This window comes from Zootoca vivipara, chromosome 6 (assembly GCF_965207765.1).
Source record: "Zootoca vivipara chromosome 6, rZooViv2.hap1.1, whole genome shotgun sequence".
Lineage (NCBI taxonomy): Eukaryota > Metazoa > Chordata > Lepidosauria > Squamata > Lacertidae > Zootoca > Zootoca vivipara.
This window is the reverse complement of record NC_142589.1, coordinates 30,096,335-30,118,940: the sequence shown is the minus strand read 5'-3', so window position 1 is coordinate 30,118,940 and position 22,606 is coordinate 30,096,335. Positions and strand designations below refer to the sequence as shown.

Below are 22,606 nucleotides of genomic sequence, written 5' to 3'. Positions count from 1 at the left end.
AGCTGCCTTCGGAACAGATTAAATTCGTAAGTCGAGGCACCACTGTAATACATTGAAGATTCTTCTGCTGTGTTGCCCAGGAAGCCTTCTGCAAGTTGACACCTTAGAAGACCTATGTGTACAATCCTTTGTTGTATGGAGGGTGCGGTGCAGAGGATCCAGGTGACTGATACACCAGGGCACGGCCACCCAAAACCTCAATTCACCTGACCACATGTGGCATCTTGCTTGCAGATATCCCCATGGCACCTGGTTGGATATTGTAGGAGCAGGATCCTGGAGCAGATGGGCCTTTGGTCTGACCCAGCAGGGCTCTTCGGATGTTCACACATGCATGCTGCCAGCAGAATAGGGTCACAGAATGAGACCTGTGCTGGTTGATGCCTTGGTAGAAGAGGCAGCTTTAAAGCTGGACACCCTGTGAGCTGGGTAAGGCAGGAAGAATGCCAGCACAGCATATTCTCTTTCCTGGAGCTTCCATGCCCTCCCCTCCACAAACCAAGGCCAGAATTGTACTCCAACTAATATATTGTTGTATGAGCTTCTGAAGGAAATACCCTTTTTCATCTGATGCTGCTGGAAGTAGTCACTTGCCTACGAAAGCCGACATTCTACATGCACATATTTATGGTAACAAAAGGTGCCACACGATTCTATTGCTCAACAGGGCTACCCTGCTGCTTTCTGTTAATTCCTGCTTTCAAACCACTTAATCGACTCGAAGGAAATCTCGAGCTGGTTTTGTGCTATCTATATTTTCCCAACTGTTCAGCAAACACATTTCAAGGTGACAGGTGTGGGTGACTTTGCAGAGTGACAACATTCACACCTGTTGTAGCTGCTCAACAGTAGCAGTCGATGGCAATCTATCATTTATATAGCCCAGGCTGGAAAAATCCCAAGCAAGGCGCTGCCTAGAAAAGGAGATGCTGGAAATATTTTTCCAACCTTGCGTACAGCTGGCACCTATAGGATCAAAACTGGTACTTAGGGATGGCTCCCCCACCTGCTAGTCTGAGCCTGATATATATGGCAAAGGTTGAAAGAATCTTGGTATGTTTTTGCAGAGCAGTTAGCTAATATGTAGTTGGCACAAAGCCACCCCAGCATAAAGCCAATTGGGTCTAATCCACAAGAATATTAAGTGTATTAAAGTAGATCAACTTAAGAGCAAATATTGGTTTTTCAGGGAATTATACCCTCAGAGCATTCTATAAAAGCATACCTTTTTGTACGAGGTGACTAAAATGAGTTAGAATTTGCTAAAGTAAATATGTGATTAAGAACCACAGAGGAAGGGATCCCGAGGGGGTCCACATTTGCAATGTTAATATTCGAAGAATTTGTCATATGTTTTTCTTTTTATTCTGTATTTTTCTTTTTTCAGTTTTGTATTTTTTATCTTTTTCTGTAATGCTTTTTTGTTCTTTTTTGTTTTTCTTGTATTTTGAAAAAAATTAATAAAAAATATTATAAAAAGCATACCTTTTTAATAGTCTTCCAGCATAAATTAAATTCACATTTCCTTTGCAGAACAATGCTTTTGTACATGGAAGGCATGTATATTTCCACACAATGAGAATAAAATCCAGAAATTTTAACCCGGTACCGATGTAATAGTCTAGATTTTCTAACCATGGTTAAGAGGGTGGGAGTACTCCACAGGCTTGCATGCTCCCTCACTTCCCTTTTAATGTCTGCACCAATGTTAACATTAACCATGATTATATCAAATCAGAGCTGGCAGCCATGGTTAGAAGTTGGTGTGCAAACTCCGGTTTGAGCTAACCATGGCCCAACACTATCCTTCAATTATCTCTGAAAAACGGGCCAGGGAGGAATGCCATGTGCAAATGAAATAGGAAGAGTGGAAGGAAAGCAAGATCTTCCTAATCTTCTAGTGATGGCTGGAAGACTAGGAATATTACATTAGGCCTTCAACAGAGCTTACTCCTAAAATCTGATGCTGGTTCTTGAGAAACTGATGGGTGGCTTCTTTTTTTCTTTTCTTTTTTTGAGAAACTGATGGATGGGATATGTTTTTTCCAGTACAGTCGTACCTCGGGTTACAAACACCTCGGTTTGCGAACAGTTTGGGTTACGAACTGCGCAAACCCGGAAGTGTTTTCGCCGCGTGCGCAGAAGCGCCATGTGTGGTCTGCGCATGCGAAAATAGCACTTCGGGTCGCGTTCGGTTTACGAACTGCGATCCGGAACGGATCGCGTTCGTAACCCGAGGTATTACTGTATTTAAGGGCACGTTCTGGCTACAGTTAACACTGAATCAAAATCAAATGGTGCGGGCACTTGCAGATGCTGAATCCAGTTTTAATAGCTCCGTAACTCCACAATTTCTTAACTCTCCTCCTACTAATCACTGCAAGGTGCTATATAAAAATCCCAAGCTAAAGTATTTAACAAACAATAATAAAAATATAGCTTTACAGTCTTTTTTTCCTATTCAAAAATTATTGTTTTCTCTCCAATTTCTCTTGATAGGCAATGAATCTTCTTAAGTTCAGTTTCACATTGTCAAGCACACATAACTGATCTGAGGTGTACTGTCCTTTCCCTTCTTTCCGCATCTGCAATTCAAAAGGGGGGAAAAAGACAGATGTATTATGTTGATATTCTACAAGAGAGGAATCCTAGACCATACAAAAGCAAAAACAAAAACCCACATTCCTCCACTGCAAAAGGAGACGGTGTATGCAGTCCTTTCAAAACCAGGGCATTGATGTCTCTTGCCCAAAGTAACAAGTTGGAGTGGGTGGCAAGAATAACTAAATTATCTTCACTCACTCAGATATCATAGTACAGTGGTACCTCGGTTTAAGTACACAATTGGTTCCGGAAGTCCGTACTTAACCTGAAGCGAGCTTTCCCATTGAAAGTAATGGAAAGTGGATTAATCCGTTCCAGACGGGTCCACGGAGTACTCAACCTGAAGCGTACTTAACCCGCAGTATGAGCGTAATTGGTTCTGGAAGTCCATACTTAACCTGAAGCGTACTTAACCTGAAGTGAACTTTCCCACTGAAAGTAATGGAAAGTGGATTAAACCATTCCAGACGGGTCCGCGGAGTACTGAAAGTACTCAAACCGAGGCGTACATAAACCGAGGTATGACTGTAGTTTAAGGGTCACAAGCTTAAAATGGGCAGTGCTCCACCAACAGGGATTTAGTTATTTATTTAAAATATTTCTATTCAGCTATTCATTAAAAAATTGGAGCAGTTTACAACAATTATACATAGAACCATACAGTTAAAAATCAGAAAGCAGCTATTATGGAAAGATGTATTCTCAATTGCCTGTATAAATCCGACAGAATAGAAACGTTTTCAGTAGGTATTTACAGGTGAAACTTGGAATATTAGAATATCGTCGAAAAGTGCATTTATTTCAGTAATACAACGTAAAAGGTGAAACCAATATATGAGATAGATGCATGACATGCAAAGCAAGATATGTCAAGCCTGTATTTGTTGTAATTGTAATTATTTGTCGTTAGGCGAGTCAATTATAAATGGAATGTAATTAATGAAATGTAATAGCAATGTTTATTTTTGTATTATTGTAACTATTTGTTTTATTACTGTGGTATTTCCAAAAAAAGCATTTGTAAAAAATGAAAGAAAAATAAAAAATAATAAGTTGCATTACTGAAATAAATGCACTTTTCGACGATATTCTCAGAGTTTCACCTTCTCGGAAGAGAAGGCGCCTGCTGAATCTCTAGTGACAAAGTGTTCCACAGGACTGGGTTGATGACACTAAACCAGAGCTTTCCAAACTTTCCATGCTGGTGATACACTTTTTAGACGTGTATCATTTCACAACACAAGAATTCATTTTTACCAGCAAACCAGAGGTTAAATTAACCCTTTTCCAGCTCCGGGAGGAGCGCAGGGAGCATTTGTGTGACACACCAACACACTGCAGCCAACACACTAACATGTCGCGACACACAATTTAGTAAGCTCTGCACTAATGCCTTGGTTTCTTGTTACGGTCCAACAGTGCTTCTGCAGATGACCTCAGTGATCAAGGTGGGCTATAAAACCATGGAATAAATAATAATAATGATCCTGGTGAGCACTCCCTCCCTTTGATAATTCAACATTTTAGGTGGTATCCAATGCTAGTCCTACTCAGTGTAGTCCCACTGAAGTTAACACACATGATTTACTTTCATTAGTTGAAGTTGGTCTAATCTCAGTATCTCTTAGCTGGCTACAACCCAAGTGGCAGACTCCCACATGTGTACAATGCTCAAATGTCAGGACCAGCTCCAGGTTTGAGGGGGCCCATAGTAGAAGGCCCTCTGTTGGGTCCCCTCCTAATCAATGGAGCTCTTCTGTGTAGGTGAGTCTTAGTGGAATCATCTGATGTCATCATCAGTAGACAGCACTGGGCAGCTGAAAGTAGCTTTTTAAAATTTCCCATAATGCCCTAGTGTAGTGTCACCCATAGTGTAGGCACTATGGGAAACTAAAGCGACATCTTTTAAACCAAGCTGCTCACTGCTGATTATAGTAGCTGATTGTGGGTGGTTTCCCCTCCTTGTTTTGTTTCAAGAAGGGCTCAGTACATGCGCCAGAGTTGCACCTACAGGGATGCTGAGGCCTCAACAGCTGCCATGTGCTGATCCTAGGGCTTGCTCGCTACTTTTGTCATGGAGAACTTGCAACCAAGGCCACAAGCACACCATCCATTCAAAAGCCACTCTTATACCACTTTAAGCAGTCATGGTTTCCCTCAAAGAACCCTGGGAAGTGTAGTTTGTTCAGGGTCTCCTAACAACTCTCCATACCCTTAACAAGCTACAGTTTCCAGGAATCTTGGGGGGGGGGGCTGAGAGTTTGAATTGGTATGTTGCTGCTTTGAATAGTTGGTTTAGATGTGAACTGAATGTGTGAACTCCCACCACTGATTAGGCCGGAGTCGATTGATAGCAAAGGTCTGGAAGTGCTGGATGATGTGTGCTAGCTCATTCATACATGCACAAGTCTTCACTTGGATCAGGCCAATGGCCCATCTGGTCCAGAGGTCTGTTCTTACAATGTCCACCCAGATTCCTATGGGTAACTTGCAAGCAGGACCCGAGCACAAGAATACTCTCCCCTCCTGTTGCTCCCAGCAATTGGTATTCAGAAGCGACCCCCCCTCCCCCAGTGATGAACACATAGGTGTGCACTCAACCCCTTACTTAGTCCTTTCTCCTCCTTGGAGAACCCACACTAGTACACTTCGACTCGGCAGACTAGGAAATGACTAAGCAGCATCTGTCTCCCAGGCTGGCAGACAAGCTCTTTCCTTGTGTTCCAGAGCAACATGTTCTCTGGGGCTGGCAGGTACAGCACTGCAATTATTTCTCAGACGATGCCTTTCCATTAACTCCTCAAAACCTAAAATTCAATCCCTACGAAAAGCCAAATTCTCCAAGATTCCAAAAAGCTAGCACTGGCCTTATCTAATAAAAACCACCTGATCATATTTAATAAACAGAAGCACACACTGATTATCTGAGCAAAGCTAGGCAAGCAACATGACACTGAAGAAGGACGGACCCAAAGAACAGCTCTCATGAGATACCGACAAGGAGCTGCGTCAGGTCTATGACAACAGACGGGGCTCAACAAAAAGAGAAGGGGGGGGGGACAAACACCTTCCTTTCTTGTCACTAACATTCTAACACTTCTATCCCCTTCACAACATTGACTTGCCTCCATCTTTGGAAAGATATTATTGGACCAATGAGGACTAGAAACTTGCTCTCTCCTTTTTTTCCTCAACAAGAAATTTGTTTTTTTAGGTATTCAATATGAATCTTGGATGCAACTGCCGGAAAGACCAGTTCTCGCAACTGGTGGCATCAGTGAAGTCACAAACCATATTAGTTGTTTCTAGTATTTCCCTATCACAGTGAATAAAATATGCTTACCCGCGATTTGAAAACTGGCTGGAATTCCTTAAGGGCACATAACAACTTTATTTGCTCCCCTGCCTCTTCGGCTTCTTTACCATCAGCGAACACATCAAAGAGGGCATCCAGAGCTTCCCCCACCACCACAAGGGAAGGATCCTTCGTTGCAACGTCAAGGAGGAATTTCCCAATCATCTGAAATGACACAGAAACAGGTAAGTCAAAAATCACAAAGCTCTTTCAAGCAGTAATGTCATTGCCGGAAGTGAAAGATAGACATTTCCATATATAAGTTTTACCTTTAGTGTTTCTGCTGTGTCTTCCACCTTGGCTAGCACACTGCCAGCAATTCCTAGAATGCTAACCACGTTTACTCGGACGCTAACATTGGTATTCTGAATACCGGCTTCACACAAAGTCATCAGCTGCTCAGGAGACATGCTCTGTTTAAAAGAATAAAAATTGGGACTGGTGAGGGGGAGAGATAAAACACTCAACATCCAAGTTGTTTAAAAGTAAATGCCAAAGAACATTTTTTTATTTCAAGTGTTTAAGGGACCAAACATATAAAAGTGGAGGGCTAGTGCCTCAAGCTACTTACAAACAGGTTGCACAGAAGCAACAGATAGACAAAAAAACACTCTGTACATGTACATGACACTGGCTGCATGTTAGGAGAACAGACTTTCCACACTTCTCCTTCACCCAAACTCTTCCAGTTTTCTCGGTTCATCCCCCCTTCTGGTACCCCCACCCCTGGGGAAAAAAGCAGTCTTACCTGAGATATATTATTAGATGCCAACGTTTGCAAAAGGGCTCGCAAGGCGCTGGTTACGGCTTCCAGGAACTCCACTTCCTTTGAAAATTCTGCCCAAAAGGAAAAATCTCAATAAAGTTGTTCAGGGCTTGAAACGCAAGAAGTTACACACGCTTACATGGAGACAAATTTCATTGAGATCAACACATATGGTGTCTGGGGAAATGTTGGCGATTCTCAACACTCTTTTAATTATTTTGAGTAGCGCCCCACATTACAGAGGTTCGGCATTTGTCTATACACTATTGCCATCCCCACCTCATCGCAATCTCGTCCCCAAATTACCCACCAGCTCTACTTAAACCTTCAAAGGATAACCATTTGCCAAGGTCTTCAAGAAACTATGCCTAACCAACATTGGCTATGGGGGCCTGCCTTCCATCTGCAAACTGATTTTTTACATGACTCATTGATAAAAGACTTTCAGCTGGGTTTGTGGACAGCCAGCTAGTTTTTAAAGTTTACGCTCAACAAGTTTAAATAAGGAGGCTTAGAACACCTCAAATACGGGCGTTGATGGAGAACGTCAGCAAGAGAGATCCACTGCCCCATGTTCATGGACTTGCCACTGTGGGAAACAAGAGCTGGGCCTTTGGACTTCTCCTGTAGGGGTCTTCCTCTGCTCTGTTGCCCCCAGGCTGTGTAACCCCCTGCCCCAGGACATGTGTGTGGCTTCCTCCTTGATAGTGTCCAGACTTCAACAGGACTCTGATCTGGCTGGCATCCAATATGTTCTCGCTCTCGGTTTTCCTCCAGAATTGTTTGCCTGCTGTGTTATGTTGTTTTTAGGGTGTGTGTCTATGATTTTTAATTGTACTTTTCTTGCTTCTTTCACTTCTCATATTCATTTTATTGTATGGCCATTCGAATTCCAGTTTTAAGTGTTCTTCACAGATACATCATGGACCACTAGAATAAAGCCTCACAGACCAGAGTTTGAGAAACCCTGCTGTAAATAAAAACAAACAAACCCCATACTGCCCACGTGTAAACCAGCACGATATAAGGAAACACAATAAAAGTGGGGTGCTGGTAGCAACTGTGAACAGCAGAGGGATGTGGGGTGGGGGAAGGAGAAGCAAAAGGAGAGACATATGCAGGGAAAGGGCAGAGATTTGCTGAGGTAGCCTTGACCATAGCACATGAAACACACCTGGCTGAGAAAATATTAACTGGGACAGGTGCTGGGAGAGCGACTGAAGCACTGAGGCACCCCCAAGGCATTCCACATCAGACACCAACAAAATGCTGTGAAGACACATCAGGGCTCTATACTGGACCATGTTCAACCTGTAAGAAAATGGAACATTCATCACTGCCTGTAATCAAGAGCCATTAAGCAAAGAAGAGGAACACCAACAGTACAACCCCCCAATAAAAAAAAATGGATCTTCCAGCCCCCATTTCCCTAGAGGTCATATGGGCTATGTGCTCCATCGTGGATTGCCAGCCTTTTTGAGCCGGTGGAATTTTGTGGGTGTTAGCCACAAAATGGTTCCTGTGGAGGTATATGGGAAACGACAAAATGGCTGCCCGGGGGGGGGGGGAGCCATGCCCTAACACAAAATGGCTGCCATTGAGGTATGGCATAATGGCTGCCGCATTTAAAATAGAAGAAAATGAGAGAGGCATGCCTGTCCCTTCAGGGACAATGCTGTAGGCTACTCAGTCACAGGGGGCTCTGGGCACCCCTCCTCTATTCAGAACAGATGGGAGGAAGGGTGCCCAACCCCGGCCTCCACTGAAATGTGGGCATGCTTAAAGGGGTGCGTTCAAAGTAGGAAAGAGTGAGACAGTGCAAATAAGAAATGAGCAAACAAGCAGCTCCTTATATATTGCCAATGTCCTGCATTCTGTGCAGTGGAACCAAGTCTGTGGAACTCCATCCCAATTGAGATTATACAGGACCTTTCTTGCTGAACTTTGGGCACATAACTAAGACATTCTTGTTCCGGCAGGGATGCTAAAGCAGTGCTTGGTTTTATGATAAATTGTCATTGTCACATTTTTGTGGATTGTTTTTATATACCCTACATAGAAAAGTGAATAATTAAGTTAGACATAAATGCTTTTTATAAATTTCAAGAATTAATCCCCCCCAAAAACCCCTCAAGGGGGGGGGGAGGAAAAAACAACTGAAGTGCAGCAAAACAAGTCACTGAAACAGACTGCTTCATTAGTATGTCCTTGTATATATAAAAAAGTGACGACCATGAAATAGGCAAGTGCTCACATGTTTAAGTGACAGTTCTTAAATAACAAAAGTGATCTTGTCTTAATGGAAAAGAATAAAGCAATGTCTAGTCCCAGTTCTTTTTTTTCAATAGCAGTGAGTCTGGATCCCATTGGAAACCCCACAAATGAGGAGTGACATTGCTTTCCTAATAATATGACTGGAAACATAACAAAAGTGAATTAACTCCTACTTTTTAATAAGTGGCTTCCAAGCTGGACTGCGCATGCAGACATCAATAGCAACACTGTTGGGAAACCCAGTTTTTTCAAGTATCTAGGAAAAGAAAGAAGCTGTTATGCTTCACCACCACCAAGTACAAAATTCAAATTCCTAAGAAAACCAGCTTTCCTTAAAAAACAAAAGATGTTTCTAGTCCTTATGCTGCAAAGAAGTGCATGGGCATCAGTTTTAATGGCAGGATAAAATATGCAAAATGTGCAAATTTTCTTGCTTTGCATAATTCGTAATTCATACAGGTTTTGGGATTAAGCATTTCTTGCTTTGATGCAGAATTTCAGTGCTTTACTGCACAAAGCCTCGATAATCTTCACAACACTTATGTTAGCATCCTTGACTTCAGGAAGGAACATTCAGGACAGGTAAAGGAAAGTTTTTTTGCACAGCATATAGTTAAACAACGGAATACCTGCAGGAAGCAGTAGCTAATGGCTACCAATTTTGATAGCTCTAAAAGGCAAATTCATGGAGGAAAAGGCTATGCTCTGTCTCTACAGATGGAAGCAGTTATGCTTCTGAACATCAGTTGTTGGAAACCACCAGAGGAGAGTGTGCTCTTGTGCTCATATCCTGTTTGTAGGTTTCCCACAGGTATCTGATTGGCCGCTGTGTGAACAAGATGATGGGCTACAATCATATAATTGTAGTTGGAAGGGACCCCAATTGTCATCTAGTCCAGATGACAATTTGCAGGAATCAAAACTAAAGAATGCCAGCTAACCTCTGCTTAAAAACCTGCAGTGAAAAGTACACAAACGAAGGTGAGTTTTACCACCAGAAAGTTCTTCCTCATGTTTAGTCAGAATCTCCTTCCTGGTAATTTGAATTCTTTGGTTTGGGCATTACCCACTGGAACAGCAGAAAACCAGCCATGCCTCCAATCCAGGATACTTCCTTGCATTTCCCCTCCAACAGCCAGCAACTATTTTGCAGACACCATTGGGTTTTCTTTTTCTGGAGGCGGGAAGTCCTACCCCAAAAGGAATTTTGTCTTCCTAATACCTACTTTACTATAAGATACATGGGTAGACTTCTTTCTCTGAATAGTGAACCACAACTCCACATCCCAGTATCACAAAAGCACTTTTCCAGAAATGCAATTCCAAGGCCATATCCGGGAACACAAAACTTAACTGGTCACATGATCATTTGGACCCTGGCACACAGGGGGTAGGGGTGGGAGGGAACAGGAGGACTCTACCTTTTTGGGAACAAGGTGGTTCCGAAGTGCTGTGTGCAGCTCAGCTGAAAGACACAGCGGTGACAGAAGCTTCCCACCTTCGTTGTAGTTGTCCATAAAGGCATCGCTTTCATCGCTACTGGATAACTCTTCCCATTCGTCATCAGAGGGGTCTGAAAAAATGCAGTTCTGGCATAAAAAAAAAAATCTCGGCGGGATCATTTGTTCAATGACTTTTTAAAGTGGCATGATACTGCTGTAAATCTATAGTGCAGACAGGGCTAATGAGAGAGGGTTTTGTTTTGTTTTTACAAGAGGAAGGAAACAGAAGCCCAGATACCACCTGAACAAGAGGGCAACAGAAATACCTTCATTGCAGCACATGTTAACAATGATTTCCAGGGCTGTCTGCTGAGCTAAGAGTAAAGCTGCCACCTGCTTCACCTCCTGCTTATTTCCCTACAAAGCAAATCACACAATAAATATTTGATATACCAGGTCAATGCTATTTGTCCATTTGTTTTTTTAAAGGCGTTTCTAAACAACTTTCTGTAAAAAATAAAGAAATCTCTACATGGTGTACAGAATAAAAACAATATCCATTAGCACAAAAATGCCACCTAAAACCAATAAAATAGCATAAAAACAAATAATACAGCCTGATTCAGAGGTCACTGAGAAATCAGAGCCTCAAATCGCCAGATGGTTGCTTCCAGTGGCTTTGTATATATATATATATTAAGCAGCATTCGGGATGGAAGAATGCCCTGCAGCACTCCACAGTATGACTGCCAAGGGGTGGACACATAATCCCCTCAATGCTAGGCCACGCCACACATTTAAAGTGTCATGATGCCACTTTAAACAGTGATGGCTTCCCTTCAAAGAATTCTGGGAGCTGTAGTTTAATGGGACCCCTCACATTTCCCTCCCACAGCTACAATTATCAGAGTTCACAAAGACAGTGACCCTATCTGGTACTGGGTTGCCTACCTCCAAGGATAGCCAACATGGGGCCTACCAGATGCAGTTGGACTACAACTCCCATCAGCCCCAGGCAGTATGGTCTATTTACTTATTTATTTTATGTGCTCAGTTATATTTCAATAGAAATCCTTAAGCAGTTTACAAATTCCACCCCCCCAAAAAGAATCAATATAAGAAACACAATACGAATCCCACATTCAACAGCAAACTGTACTATCAATCACCATCACCATTAACAATAAACCTACATTTTAAGTGATGTGATTAAATCAACCTTTCAACAATGCACACAGAGAACTGCCAGAAAAGCAAACTGTGTACAAATGATACATAAAAATGCTATATAATTACAATTTACAAGTTTCAGAAATATTACACCCCCCCAAGCATGTAATATTACCAAAAAAAGCTCTTAATAGAATCACCAAATTGGCCAAGGTTGATAAATTTTTTTACACCCTTTACCCTACACTCAGTTCCTTTACACTCAGTTCCACCAGAGTGGTGCATGCTCTAGTTCTCTCTCGCTTGGAGTACTGCAATGCACTCTATGTGGGGCTACCTTTGAAGGTGACTCGAAAACTACAATTAATCCAGAATGTGGCAGCTAGACTGGTGATTAGGAGCAGCCGCCGAGACCACATAACACTGGTCTTCAAAGACCTACACTGGCTCCCAGTACGTTTCCGAGCACAATTCAAAGTGTTGGTGCTGACCTTTAAAGCCCTAAACGGCCTCGGTCCAGTATATCTGAAGGAGCGTCTCCACCCCTATCGTTCTGCCCGGACACTGAGGTCCAGTGCCGAGGGCCTTCTGGCGGTTCCCTCGTTGCGAGAAGCCAAGTTACAGGGAACCAGGCAGAGGGCCTTCTCGGTAGTGGCACCCGCCCTGTGGAACGCCCTCTCACCAGATGTCAAAGAGAAAAACAACTACTGTACCAGACTTTTAGAGGACATCTGAAGGCAGCCCTGTTTAGGAAAGCTTTTAATGTTTAATAAATTATTGTTTTTTAATATTTCTGTTGGAAGCCGCCCAGAGTAGCTGGGGAAACCCAGCCAGATGGGTGGGGTATAAATAATAATAATAAATAATAATAATAATAATAATAATAATAATAATTAAAAAGTGAAACACACCACCCCCCCAGCACCCAAATCATGTACACAGTACTGGTTTTGAATGTGTTTTTTCCCAGCAGAGAAAGTCTGGTTTGCAACATCTAGGGCTAAGATCAGCCACACTTACCGGAAGTAGATCTGAAATGTCACTTTCTTGTTTGGTGGCTCCCTTAGGAGTTTCCTCCATCTCCTCCTCATTATTAAGTATTGAGATGTCCCCATCGCCCATATTTCCCTCAGCCTCTGGTTCAACTGAGCTTTTCAACCTTTCCACTTCTGCTTCCTTCATCTGAATAATCATCTCACCAGCATCAATGGCTAAGCACTCTGAGAAAATCTTCAGGATGGCATTCATGGTGCTTGCCTGGCTACCAGATGGCAGGGTGTTCCTTATATTCCAAGTGACACCTTAAACGAGAAAGAGATTAACATAGATAAAAGCCATCAACCCTGGTTATAGTATCTGCAGAGCAAATAAAGTGCAAGTGCTCCTCCATGAAAAACAACTCCTTGCATATAGAAAATCATCCACGAGAAGAGTTCTAGGCTAGCTATCTCCTTGACATTCTAATTTTCTTGATGCAGGGAGTTCCCACATTGGAGAACATCCAAAATACTTGAAATTTCCCCACCTGCCAGAAGGCAATCAAGTCCAAGAACAGCTGCTATCGCATCATTCTGCTGAATATGCAGATCAGGAAAGATAAAGATGAGGTACAAATATTGTATTTGCCCTTAGGTGAGTTGGAACCCAAGTCCTTGAAAGTGCATCCACCCGTACCTTATGACCTGAAATCTGCAATTTGGGATGAGAGGCCCTGCTTGTGATCTCATTGGTAGGAATGGCTCCAGGAAAAGGGTGGTGGGACCCCAGCTATGGAGCTCCCAAGGAAAATCAGGCAGCCTTCCTCTTTAATGGCATTCAGGAGAAGGGAGAGTAGATGTGACTATCATGAAGGGGCCCTGCACTTCTGAATTTCCCATTACGCTACTGCCACAACAAAGTACTCATTACCCAGTTGAAACCTACCTGCCACCAGAGTCCGTAAAAGAATGTCCTCCATGCCTTTCTCTGATGATAATAAGATCATTTCCAGAACTTGCTGTGCAGAAGAATCAAAGGACGACAGCAGGTCTGGATTATCTTCTGTCACAGCCTGTAAACAGGATGCTGTGGAGAGAGAGGAAAGCCTTTAAACTGAGACTGCAATTCCAAGATGTCACTCATTAAAACACATGCGTCAATATAATCTTACCCATATATGCCCACTCGAGCAATTCAATCTGTGGAACTGTCACTTTTACAAGTGCCATACAGCATTCTTTCTGCAAGGAATTCTATAAAGAAACTGATCCTTTGGTGAGGCAGCAGCTACCCAATGACATAAGGCAGCTGCTTTCTCTTACTGTTTCTGGAGCATCCTAAAATATTTTGTTTGTTTGTTTGTCTGTTTAGGCAAGCCTTACATGTATTTTAATACACCATATTATTTCATAATGTATATTTTTAAGCTGTTGATTTTATTTATATTGGGGGGAATTAGCCTAACTTGTTTTTACCTTTCGAGTTCCATCAGTAATTTTAATATTTGTATTTTATATTTCATGTATAATACTTAAAGGTTTGTAACAATTAAGCAGTATTCAAATGCTGCTAAACAGGTTTTTGCCAACCGCAGGCTCTACCTGTGGCACTGGAAGCTGCTTTCAGAGATTCAATACAGTGGTACCTCTGGTTATGAACTTAATTCACTCTGGAGGCGCGTTCTTAACCTGAGGTACCACTTTAGCTAATGGGGCCTCCTCCTGCTGCTGCGCTGCTGGTGTGCAATTTCTGTTCTCATCCTGAGGTAAAGTTCTTAACCCGAGGTACTACTTCTGGGTTAGTGGAGTCTGTAACCTGAAGTGTTTGTAACCCAAGATGTTTGTAACCCAAGGTACCACTGTACTAGCTTGCTGAGAGGCTCTGGAGGATGTGTTTGCAAGAGACACCTGACGGAGGCTCTCTGCGGCTGAAAACCATAAACATGTCCCTTTACTCACCCACTGCGATAGCCAAGTCCACGTTTTGGCGAAATCTCTTCAGATACTGGAGCACAACATCCAAACAACCTTGTTTGTTGAATATAGAGACCGCTGTACTGTTACATTCGCTAACAAAGACACAAAAGAATATTTAGCAAACCAGCTTGGCAAGCACATTGAAAACTTAATTTAAATATATATATATATGTTTCTTTGGTCCTGGAACAGAGGAAGCAATGTAAGGCTAAACCACATTTTAGCATTGCAAGGAAATACCAATGTATACGCTCCCTCTTCACCTCATGACCTCTTTTAAAGCCATGTAGATAGGCGGCCATCACAGCTTCCTGAGGGACTTCCATAGCTCAACCACCCACCAACCAACCTTCCACCTGCCCTCCTTATTTACAAAGAGTGCAGCGAGTGGCCCTGCCTGCCAGTTTCTCCTTGGTCTTGGCGTTGCGCCTTTGCAGTACTCAGCAGAGGACAAGGATGGATACAAAACTAGAATTAGCTGCCTCTGCCTCTCACTGCTTCTGCCTCAGCCTACTGTGGGTCTCCCTGCTTTCCACTGCACCACTCTCAGTGAGCAGCAGCCGCCACGGCCGGTGGGGCCGTCAAAATTGGACCCAGCTCCGACACCAAGTATTTCAAGATGGCGCTCACCAGACATTCCAGAGGAGGTTCACAGCCTCGTTGGCAATATCTTCCATACAGTTCTTGTGTGTATCTTTGATTTCCTTCAGAGAGCCGTTGCTCTCCTCAAGTCCTGTTCGACACTGCGTGGGCCAAGATGTGTTACGAAAAGGGGGGGTGGAAAAGCAGAACAAATCAGAGCAAACACCTAGTGGCAAGAAGGCATTAGAGCCATGTTCACAACCACACATTTAAAAGCACTATAGTACCACATTCCTGAGGTCGTTTAACAGTCAATCCTAGGCAGTATAGCTCTGGGAGGGGAATAGGGGCTTCCTAACAACTCTCAGCACCTGTAACAAACTCCAGCTTCCAGAATCCTTTGGGGAAAGCTTTGACTGCTTAAAGTAGTATCATAGCACATGGTGTATATAATTTTAGAACCCACCCAATTTTCGTGATTTTAAGTTGTTTTAAACAAGGGGCAGCAACCTAAGGCCTATGGGCCGGAAACGGCCCACGGCAGTCGTTTGACCGGTCCATGACGGCTCATGAACCAAGCTGCTCACTCACACAGTGCGCAAAACCGGATGCTGGACTAGATGGGCACTCCTTGGTCAGTGCCGTATGAAAGCAGCCTAAGGCTGCCTAGTGAGTTGATGGCGGAGGTAGGATTTGAAATGGGAGCTTCCTGGCTCACCGCTCAGTTCTTTCACCACCATGCTGGCTGGCTACATACCTCTTTCAACAGAGCTACAAGAGGAGTCATGATATCTTTAGTGACCATGTCGTCGCAGACGTCAAATCCTCCACAAGCACTGAGATTTCTGTAACACAGCCAAAAACTTTGGGTTCAGATTCTTGTTAAAATAAGTTATAACGGATGAAGGTTTATTATCATCATCTGTAGCAACAACAATAAATAATCAGAGAAATTTCAACTAAAACAAGAACCAAAGGTTTTGAACAACAGGTGCATACATTGTCACTTGGGTGATACAAAACATTTGGAAATAAAATAGTATTCTAATAAGTAAACTTCGGCAAACTATGCTGCTGCTGTTACGTCTCTTGGGCCTCTGCAAAGTAACAGAAAATCTGGTTCTCACTATCAGGCAAGTGGGTTCTGCAACAAAATACTGCAGTGTTGAATGTTTATTCATGGTACCTGCCTCCCATTACATCCCTGCCCCCCATATCGTCAGCATTCTGTGCACACTGCACTTAGTTTCACTGGGTCACTTTTGGGAAGTTTTTTCTGAGGTTCTCCCCCCAAAAAGTTTATTTTGCTCTTCTACAAAAACCTGGAGGTTCCTCTGACGTTGCGTGCACCTCCCCTTTATCTATGAATGGCACTCTTTTAGTTATAGCACTCATATCCTTTATATTTGAAACAGAATGATGATAAACAGGGGAAGATAAGGAACAAGATTGCACATAAAAGGGAAGCGAGATGGGGGAAGGATGGGCTTATGTGCTTGTCACTGGGCATGGAGACTACCCGCCTCAAAGCAACAACTGCTGTGATCTGGTACTCATCTACCACAGGTTACAATGGTTTCTGTCTGGGGGGGACATATTGGTATAACCAGACCAATCAGTGCAAGCAATACTGAGCTAGATGGACCAATGGTCTGACTCATTAGAAGACAGCTTTCTATGTTCCTAAGGGGTGTGCTCTTTACACTTGGTGGAATTCTCCTATGAAATGTATCACCACTTAGATGGCTTTAAAAAAAAAGATTACACAGATTCATCAACTGCTAATAGCCATCACTAAATGGAGCCTCATTGTTCAGGGGCAGTATATCTCCAAATACCATGTGCTGAGGACAACAGCAGGGAAAGGCTCGTTATCTCCATTCCCTGATTTGGCTGCTTTCTGTAGCATCTGGGTGGCTCTATGGTGTGATTGAACAAGACATGGTCTTATGCATTTAAGTGGAAGGGTGGGGGGAGAAACAGCACACAAAATGCTCATGAATTCTCAGAGCCCACCACCCACATGTCCTCCTGAGCATGCTTCAAAACATTGCTTTCTTCGTGGTCTGCTCTGCCAGCTTGCCACCATTTGAAACTCACCGAAGAGCTCCTGCCGCTGTCTCTCGAACCGCCAAACTCTGATCAAGCAGCATGGGACCCAAACACCGGACAACATCCCTCTGCAGAAAAGCCGGGATTGTTTGTTTCTGCTGCAAGAGTTTGGAGATGCTGGCACAGGCAAATTCTCGCATGTCAGCGCTGGGGTGTTGAAGCTAGAAAGAGGCACAGGGAGGGAGGTTAGAACATCATAGGGTGGGAGACGCCAACAGATTTTATTTATTTATTTGTTTATTTTCTATACTGCCCTTCATTCAAGGATCCCAGGGCAGTTTACAATATAAAAGCTCAAAAATGCACACCATAGTGACATACAAAAACAATAACCCCACACACAGAGCGTTTAAAAAGCCATGCATGATTTGATTAGCCAAAGGCCTGAGAGAAGATGAATATTTTTGCCTGGTGCCTAAGGGTAGGTAACGAAGGCACCAGGCAAGCCTCCCTGGGGAGAGCATTCCACAGATGGGGAGCCACAGCAGAAAAGACCCATTCTCATGTTGCTGCCTTCCAGACCTATCATAGAGGAGGCACATGAAGAAGGGCCTCAATGAGGATCGCAGGGTCTGGGTCAGTTCATGAGAAGAGGTGGACTTTGAGGAATTGTAGCCCTGAGGCATTTAAGGCTTCATAGGTCAAAATCAGCAATTTGAATTGGGTCTGGAAACTAATTGACAGCCTGTGCAGTTGGGCCAGGATTGGTGTTATATGCTCAAAGCTTCTTGCTCTGGCGAGCAACCTGGTTGTTGAATTCTACAACAGCTGAAGTTTCCGAATCATCTTTAGAGGCAGCCCTACTTATAATGCTTTGCAATAATATAACCTCATGAGAAGAGAAGACTCCTTGGAAAAGACCCTGATGCTGGGAAAGATTGAGGGCACAAGGAGAAGGGGACCACAGAGGACAAGATGGATGGACAGTGTTCTCGAAGCCACTAACATGAATTTGACCAAAGAATAAAGCACTTATTCTTTGCAGCAACAATAATAATTTATAATAATAATAATAATTTATTATTTATACCCCGCCCATCTGGCCGGGTTCCCCCAGCCACTCTGGGCGGCTTCCAACAAAACATTAAAATACAGAAATCCATCAAATATTAAAAGCTTCCCTAAACAGGGCTGCCTTAAGATGCCTTCTAAAGATCTGGTAATTGTTGTTCTCTTTGACCTCTGGTGGGAGGGCATTCCACAGGGTGGGTGCCACTACCGAGAAGGCCCTCTGCCTGGTTCCCTGTAACTTAGCTTCTCGTAGCGAGGGAACTGCCAGAAGGCCCTCGGCACTGGACCTCAGTGTCCGGGCAGAACGATGGGGGAGGAGACGCTCCTTCAGGTATACTGGGCCGAGGCCGTTTAGGGCTTTAAAGGTCAGCACCAACACTTTGAATTGTGCTTGGAAACGTACTGGGAGCCAATGTTGGTCTTTCAGGACTGGTGTTATGTGGTCTCGGTGGCCGCTCCCAGTCACCAGTCTAGCTGCCGCATTCTGGGTTAGCTGTAGTTTCTGGGTCACCTTCAAAGGTAGCCCCACGTAGAGCGCATTGCAGTAGTCCAAGCGAGAGATAACTAGAGCATGCACCACTCTGGCAAGACAGTCCGCGGGCAGGTAGGGTCTCAGCCTGCGTACCAGATGGAGCTGATAAACAGCTGCCCTGGACACAGAATTGACCTGCGTCTCCATGGACAGCTGTGAGTCCAAAATGACTCCCAGGCTGCGCACCTGGTCCTTCAGGGGCACAGTTACCCCATTCAGGACCAGGGAGTCCTCCACACCTGCCCGCCTCCTGTCCCCCACAAACAATACTTCTGTCTTGTCGGGATTCAATCTCAATCTGTTAGCCGCCATCCATCCTCCAACCACCTCCAAGCACGCACAGAGGACCTTCACCGCCTTCACTGGTTCTGATTAGAAAGAGAGGTAGAGCTGGGTATCATCCGCATACTGATGAACACCTAGCCCAAACCCCCTGATGATCTCTCCCAGCGGCTGCATGTAGATGTTAAAAAGCATGGGGGAGAGGACAGAACCCTGAGGCACCCCACAAGTGAGAGCCCAGGGGTCTGAACACTTATCCCCCACCACCACTCTCTGAACGCGGCCCAGGAGGAAGGAGCGGAACCACTGTATGACAGTGCCCCCAGCTCCCAAACCCTCTAGACCAGGCATGTCAAACCTGCGGCCCTCCAGATGTTTTGGACTACAATTCCCATCTTCTCCAACCACTGGTCCTGCTAGCTAGGGATCATGGGAGTTGTAGGCCAAAACATCTGGAGGGCCGCAGGTTTGACATGCCTGCTCTAGACGGTCCAGAAGGATGTTATGGTCGATGGTGTCAAAAGCCGCTGAGAGATCCAGCAGGACTAGGAAACAGCTCTCACCTTTGTCCCTAGCCCGCCGGAGATCATCGACCAGTGCGACCAAGGCAGTTTCAGTACCATGATGAGGCCTGAACCCCGACTGGAAGGGATCCAAATGGTCCGCTTCTTCCAGGCGTGCCTGGAGTTGTTCAGCAACCACTCGCTCGATCACCTTGCCCAGGAATGGAAGATTTGAGACTGGGCGATAGTTGGCCATATTGGCCGCATCTAAAGATGGTTTTTAAAGAAGCGGTTTAATAACTGCCTCTTTCAGCAGGTCTGGGAAGGCTCCCTCACAGAGAGAAGCATTCACTAACCCGTGAAGCCCATCGCCCAGCCCTTCCCGGCTAGTTTTTATAAGCCAGGATGGGCAAGGATCAAGGAGACAGGTGGTTGGTTTCACTCGTCCAAGCAGCCTGTCCACATCCTCGGAGGTAACAGAGTGAAATTGATCCCACACAACTTGACTAGACAGGACTCTAGCACTCCCTCTCCTGGCCCTGCTCCCACGGTGGAGTCTACCTCTTCCCGAATCTGAGCGACTTTATCTGCAAAAAACTTTGCAATATCATTGCAGGAGATCATGTGGCCCGTACTGGACCCTGATAGAGCAGGTGGTTCCGCTAAATTGTGAACCACCTGAAAGAGTCTCCTGCTGCTGTTCTCCGCAGATGCAATAGAGGCGGTGAAGAAAGTCTTCTTTGCCGTCGCTACCGCCACTTGGTAGGCTCGACATTGAGCTCTAACCCGTGTCCGGTCAGATTCAGAATGAGTTATCTGCCACCGGCGCTCTAGCCGTCTCAATGATTGTTTCATTGCCCTCAGATCCGTGGAGAACCACGGGGCTGTCCGGGCTCCATGCAATCGGAGAGGGCGCTTCGGAGCCAAACAGTCAATAGCCCTGGTTAACTCCACATTCCAGCGGGCCACCAGGGAATCGGCTGAAAGGCCATCAACATGGGATAAAGCATCCCCTACCACTCTCTGGAAACCATTTGGATCCATTAGGTGGCGGACCATCCGAATCGGTCCCACCTCCCTGTAGAGGGGAAGGGTTGCGGAGAAGTCCAGTTGCACCAGAAAGTGATCTAGAAGCACCCTAAGAAAAAGTAGGTGGGAGACCGATCTGTCTTGCTCCTCCTGGTTGCCAAATTCGTAGCTGAACCCTCTATCTGCCTTTATCAAGAGCTTGCTCTCTTATAGCGCACGAGCAAGCGATCACATTTCAGCCTCACGCCCTTTATCAGAAGCTTCACTTGATGATTTCTCGTGGGGGGGGGAGGGAGCAGGCCAGGTCAGTTGGCAACCTCCATTCAGGCTCCCTTGGAGCGCGCGCAGGAGCAGACCAGGTCGGGTCCTTCCTGGTAAGTTGGCAACCCGAGCTGAAACCCTTTGGCGGGCGATTATGCATGGAGGCTGTTTACTTTCGCTCTCCGGCTCGGAGAGGGAAGGAGGCGGAATCCGGTTTCTCCCTCCTCCCGCCCCGCTCTTACTTTTTCCAGCAACTCTGCGGCCGGGGATCCTGCTCCGGCCTCCCCGTCTTGCACGCTCATGTTCCCCGCTGGAGAAAACGGCTCGTGGCGGAACCGCTTGGTCTTGCTTTTGCCCATAATCTTTGCAAACCCTGGACGCTTCCACGGGAAGGAAAGCGAGGAGAGGAAGCGGGGCGTGTTGGCTTGGCCTTCCCCCCCACGTGTGCGGCTCCGGCGCAGGCGCCGCCGCTGCTGCTTCCCCGGGAAACGTCCGCCCCGGATGCGCTTGCATTGGGGGCCGGGCTACAGCCAGAAGCGGTTGGGAGACGGAGGGAGAAGCATCTTAGCTAGAATAAGCTGGGGAAAGCCTCCCCCCCTCCCAGCTCATCCAGCTGCGTGCTTAACTCCGCAGCACGCTCGTTGGAGTTGAGTGGGGCTTACTCCCAAGTAAGTACTGTACTGTATGCACAGACTTGCAGACAGACAGCACCAGCCGCTTCTACGGTAGCTACCGTACGTAATCATTTCAGGGGTTTTGAAATATTATGTCACAGTTCAAGGTGGCTTTGTTGTTATTATTGTTATTATTTTTAATTACTACTACTATTTATTACTTTAATTAATTAATAATTACGTTTGTATACTGTCTTTCACCTGAAGATCGCAGGGCTGTTCACAACATAAAAACGAGAGCACAAAATACATAACAAAAACCAAACCAAAGCAATAACCCTGAGCCCAATGCCTGGTTGAAGAGAAGCGTTTTTGCCTGGCGCCTTAATCACAGGATCCTAGAATGGCAAAGTTGGAAGGCACCCCAGTGCCCACCCTACCCCAAAGAGAGGTTCCCTCCTCCCACTGCCCCACAGGGGCCTGGGAAGCACCCTCTGGCCAGCCCTAGAGGCACCATTCGCCTGGGGAGTTTGTAAGCAGGGCTGCTGCAACAAACAGCTGTGCAAGCCTTTGTGAGGCAGAGATGGGAGGGAAGGAAAGAGGGACAGAGGCCAGTGTTGCCAAAAGGCACCCCTGACCATCATTCAAGGCACCCCAGGGTGCCACAGCACATTGGTTGAAAAACACTGTCTTCTTAGACTCAAACTGACCGTCCTAAGCAATGGAAAGAAAAAAGAAGTTTGTGGACAGCAGGCATGGTTTAGATTTCTTCAGTTTGAAAGTTTTTGCAACTTAGGAAAGCCAGACTGCAAAGTTTTTCAGAATCAAGCTGGTGGCAACATGAACCCAAATGCAGAACACTGCTGCATTGGCTTAAATCTGAATAAAAACGTCCACGTTATTAAGGTTTTAGAAGCCCGTGAAACAACACGTGTTCCCGTCAAGCATATCTTACAGCACAATGCTAGGCACATTTACTCGGAAGCAAGTTCACTGGGACTTACTCCTAGGAAATAGAGCCCAGGACTGAAGTATTAGTTTCTATTTATGCAGTACGACGAAGCAAACACTTAAATAATAAATGCAAGCTGCTCCACTCCCAACAGAAAATAATT

General features: G+C 44.9%; 1 protein-coding gene across 1 annotated transcript; it reads right to left on the bottom strand.

The window, feature by feature from the left end:
* Nucleotides 1-1,470: 1,470 nt before the first annotated feature.
* HEATR3 (HEAT repeat containing 3) lies at nucleotides 1,471-21,542 on the bottom strand. Its single transcript, XM_035120651.3, has 15 exons — nucleotides 21,120-21,542; nucleotides 17,248-17,420; nucleotides 15,905-15,992; nucleotides 15,196-15,308; nucleotides 14,548-14,657; nucleotides 13,535-13,675; nucleotides 12,632-12,912; nucleotides 10,768-10,858; nucleotides 10,421-10,572; nucleotides 9,173-9,255; nucleotides 7,900-8,036; nucleotides 6,708-6,796; nucleotides 6,229-6,372; nucleotides 5,948-6,124; nucleotides 1,471-2,585 (listed from the first exon to the last, which is right to left on the bottom strand). Exons 1-15 carry the CDS (start codon nucleotides 21,234-21,236, stop codon nucleotides 2,469-2,471), a joined length of 2,013 nt encoding a protein of 670 aa, XP_034976542.2. The 5' UTR covers nucleotides 21,237-21,542; the 3' UTR covers nucleotides 1,471-2,468.
* Nucleotides 21,543-22,606: the final 1,064 nt, after the last annotated feature.

Excerpts from the sequence above, each read along its gene's own strand:
- HEATR3 (XM_035120651.3), bottom strand. The coding sequence starts at position 21,236 with ATGGGCAAAAGCAAGACCAAGCGGTTCCGCCACGAGCCGTTTTCTCCA. Across the intron at positions 13,676-14,547 it reads GGACTTGGCTATCGCAGTGG|CATCCTGTTTACAGGCTGTG; the intron begins GTGAGTAAAGGG and ends CTCTCTCCACAG. Across the intron at positions 9,256-10,420 it reads ACCACCTTGTTCCCAAAAAG|ATACTTGAAAAAACTGGGTT; the intron begins GTAGAGTCCTCC and ends TTCTTTTCCTAG.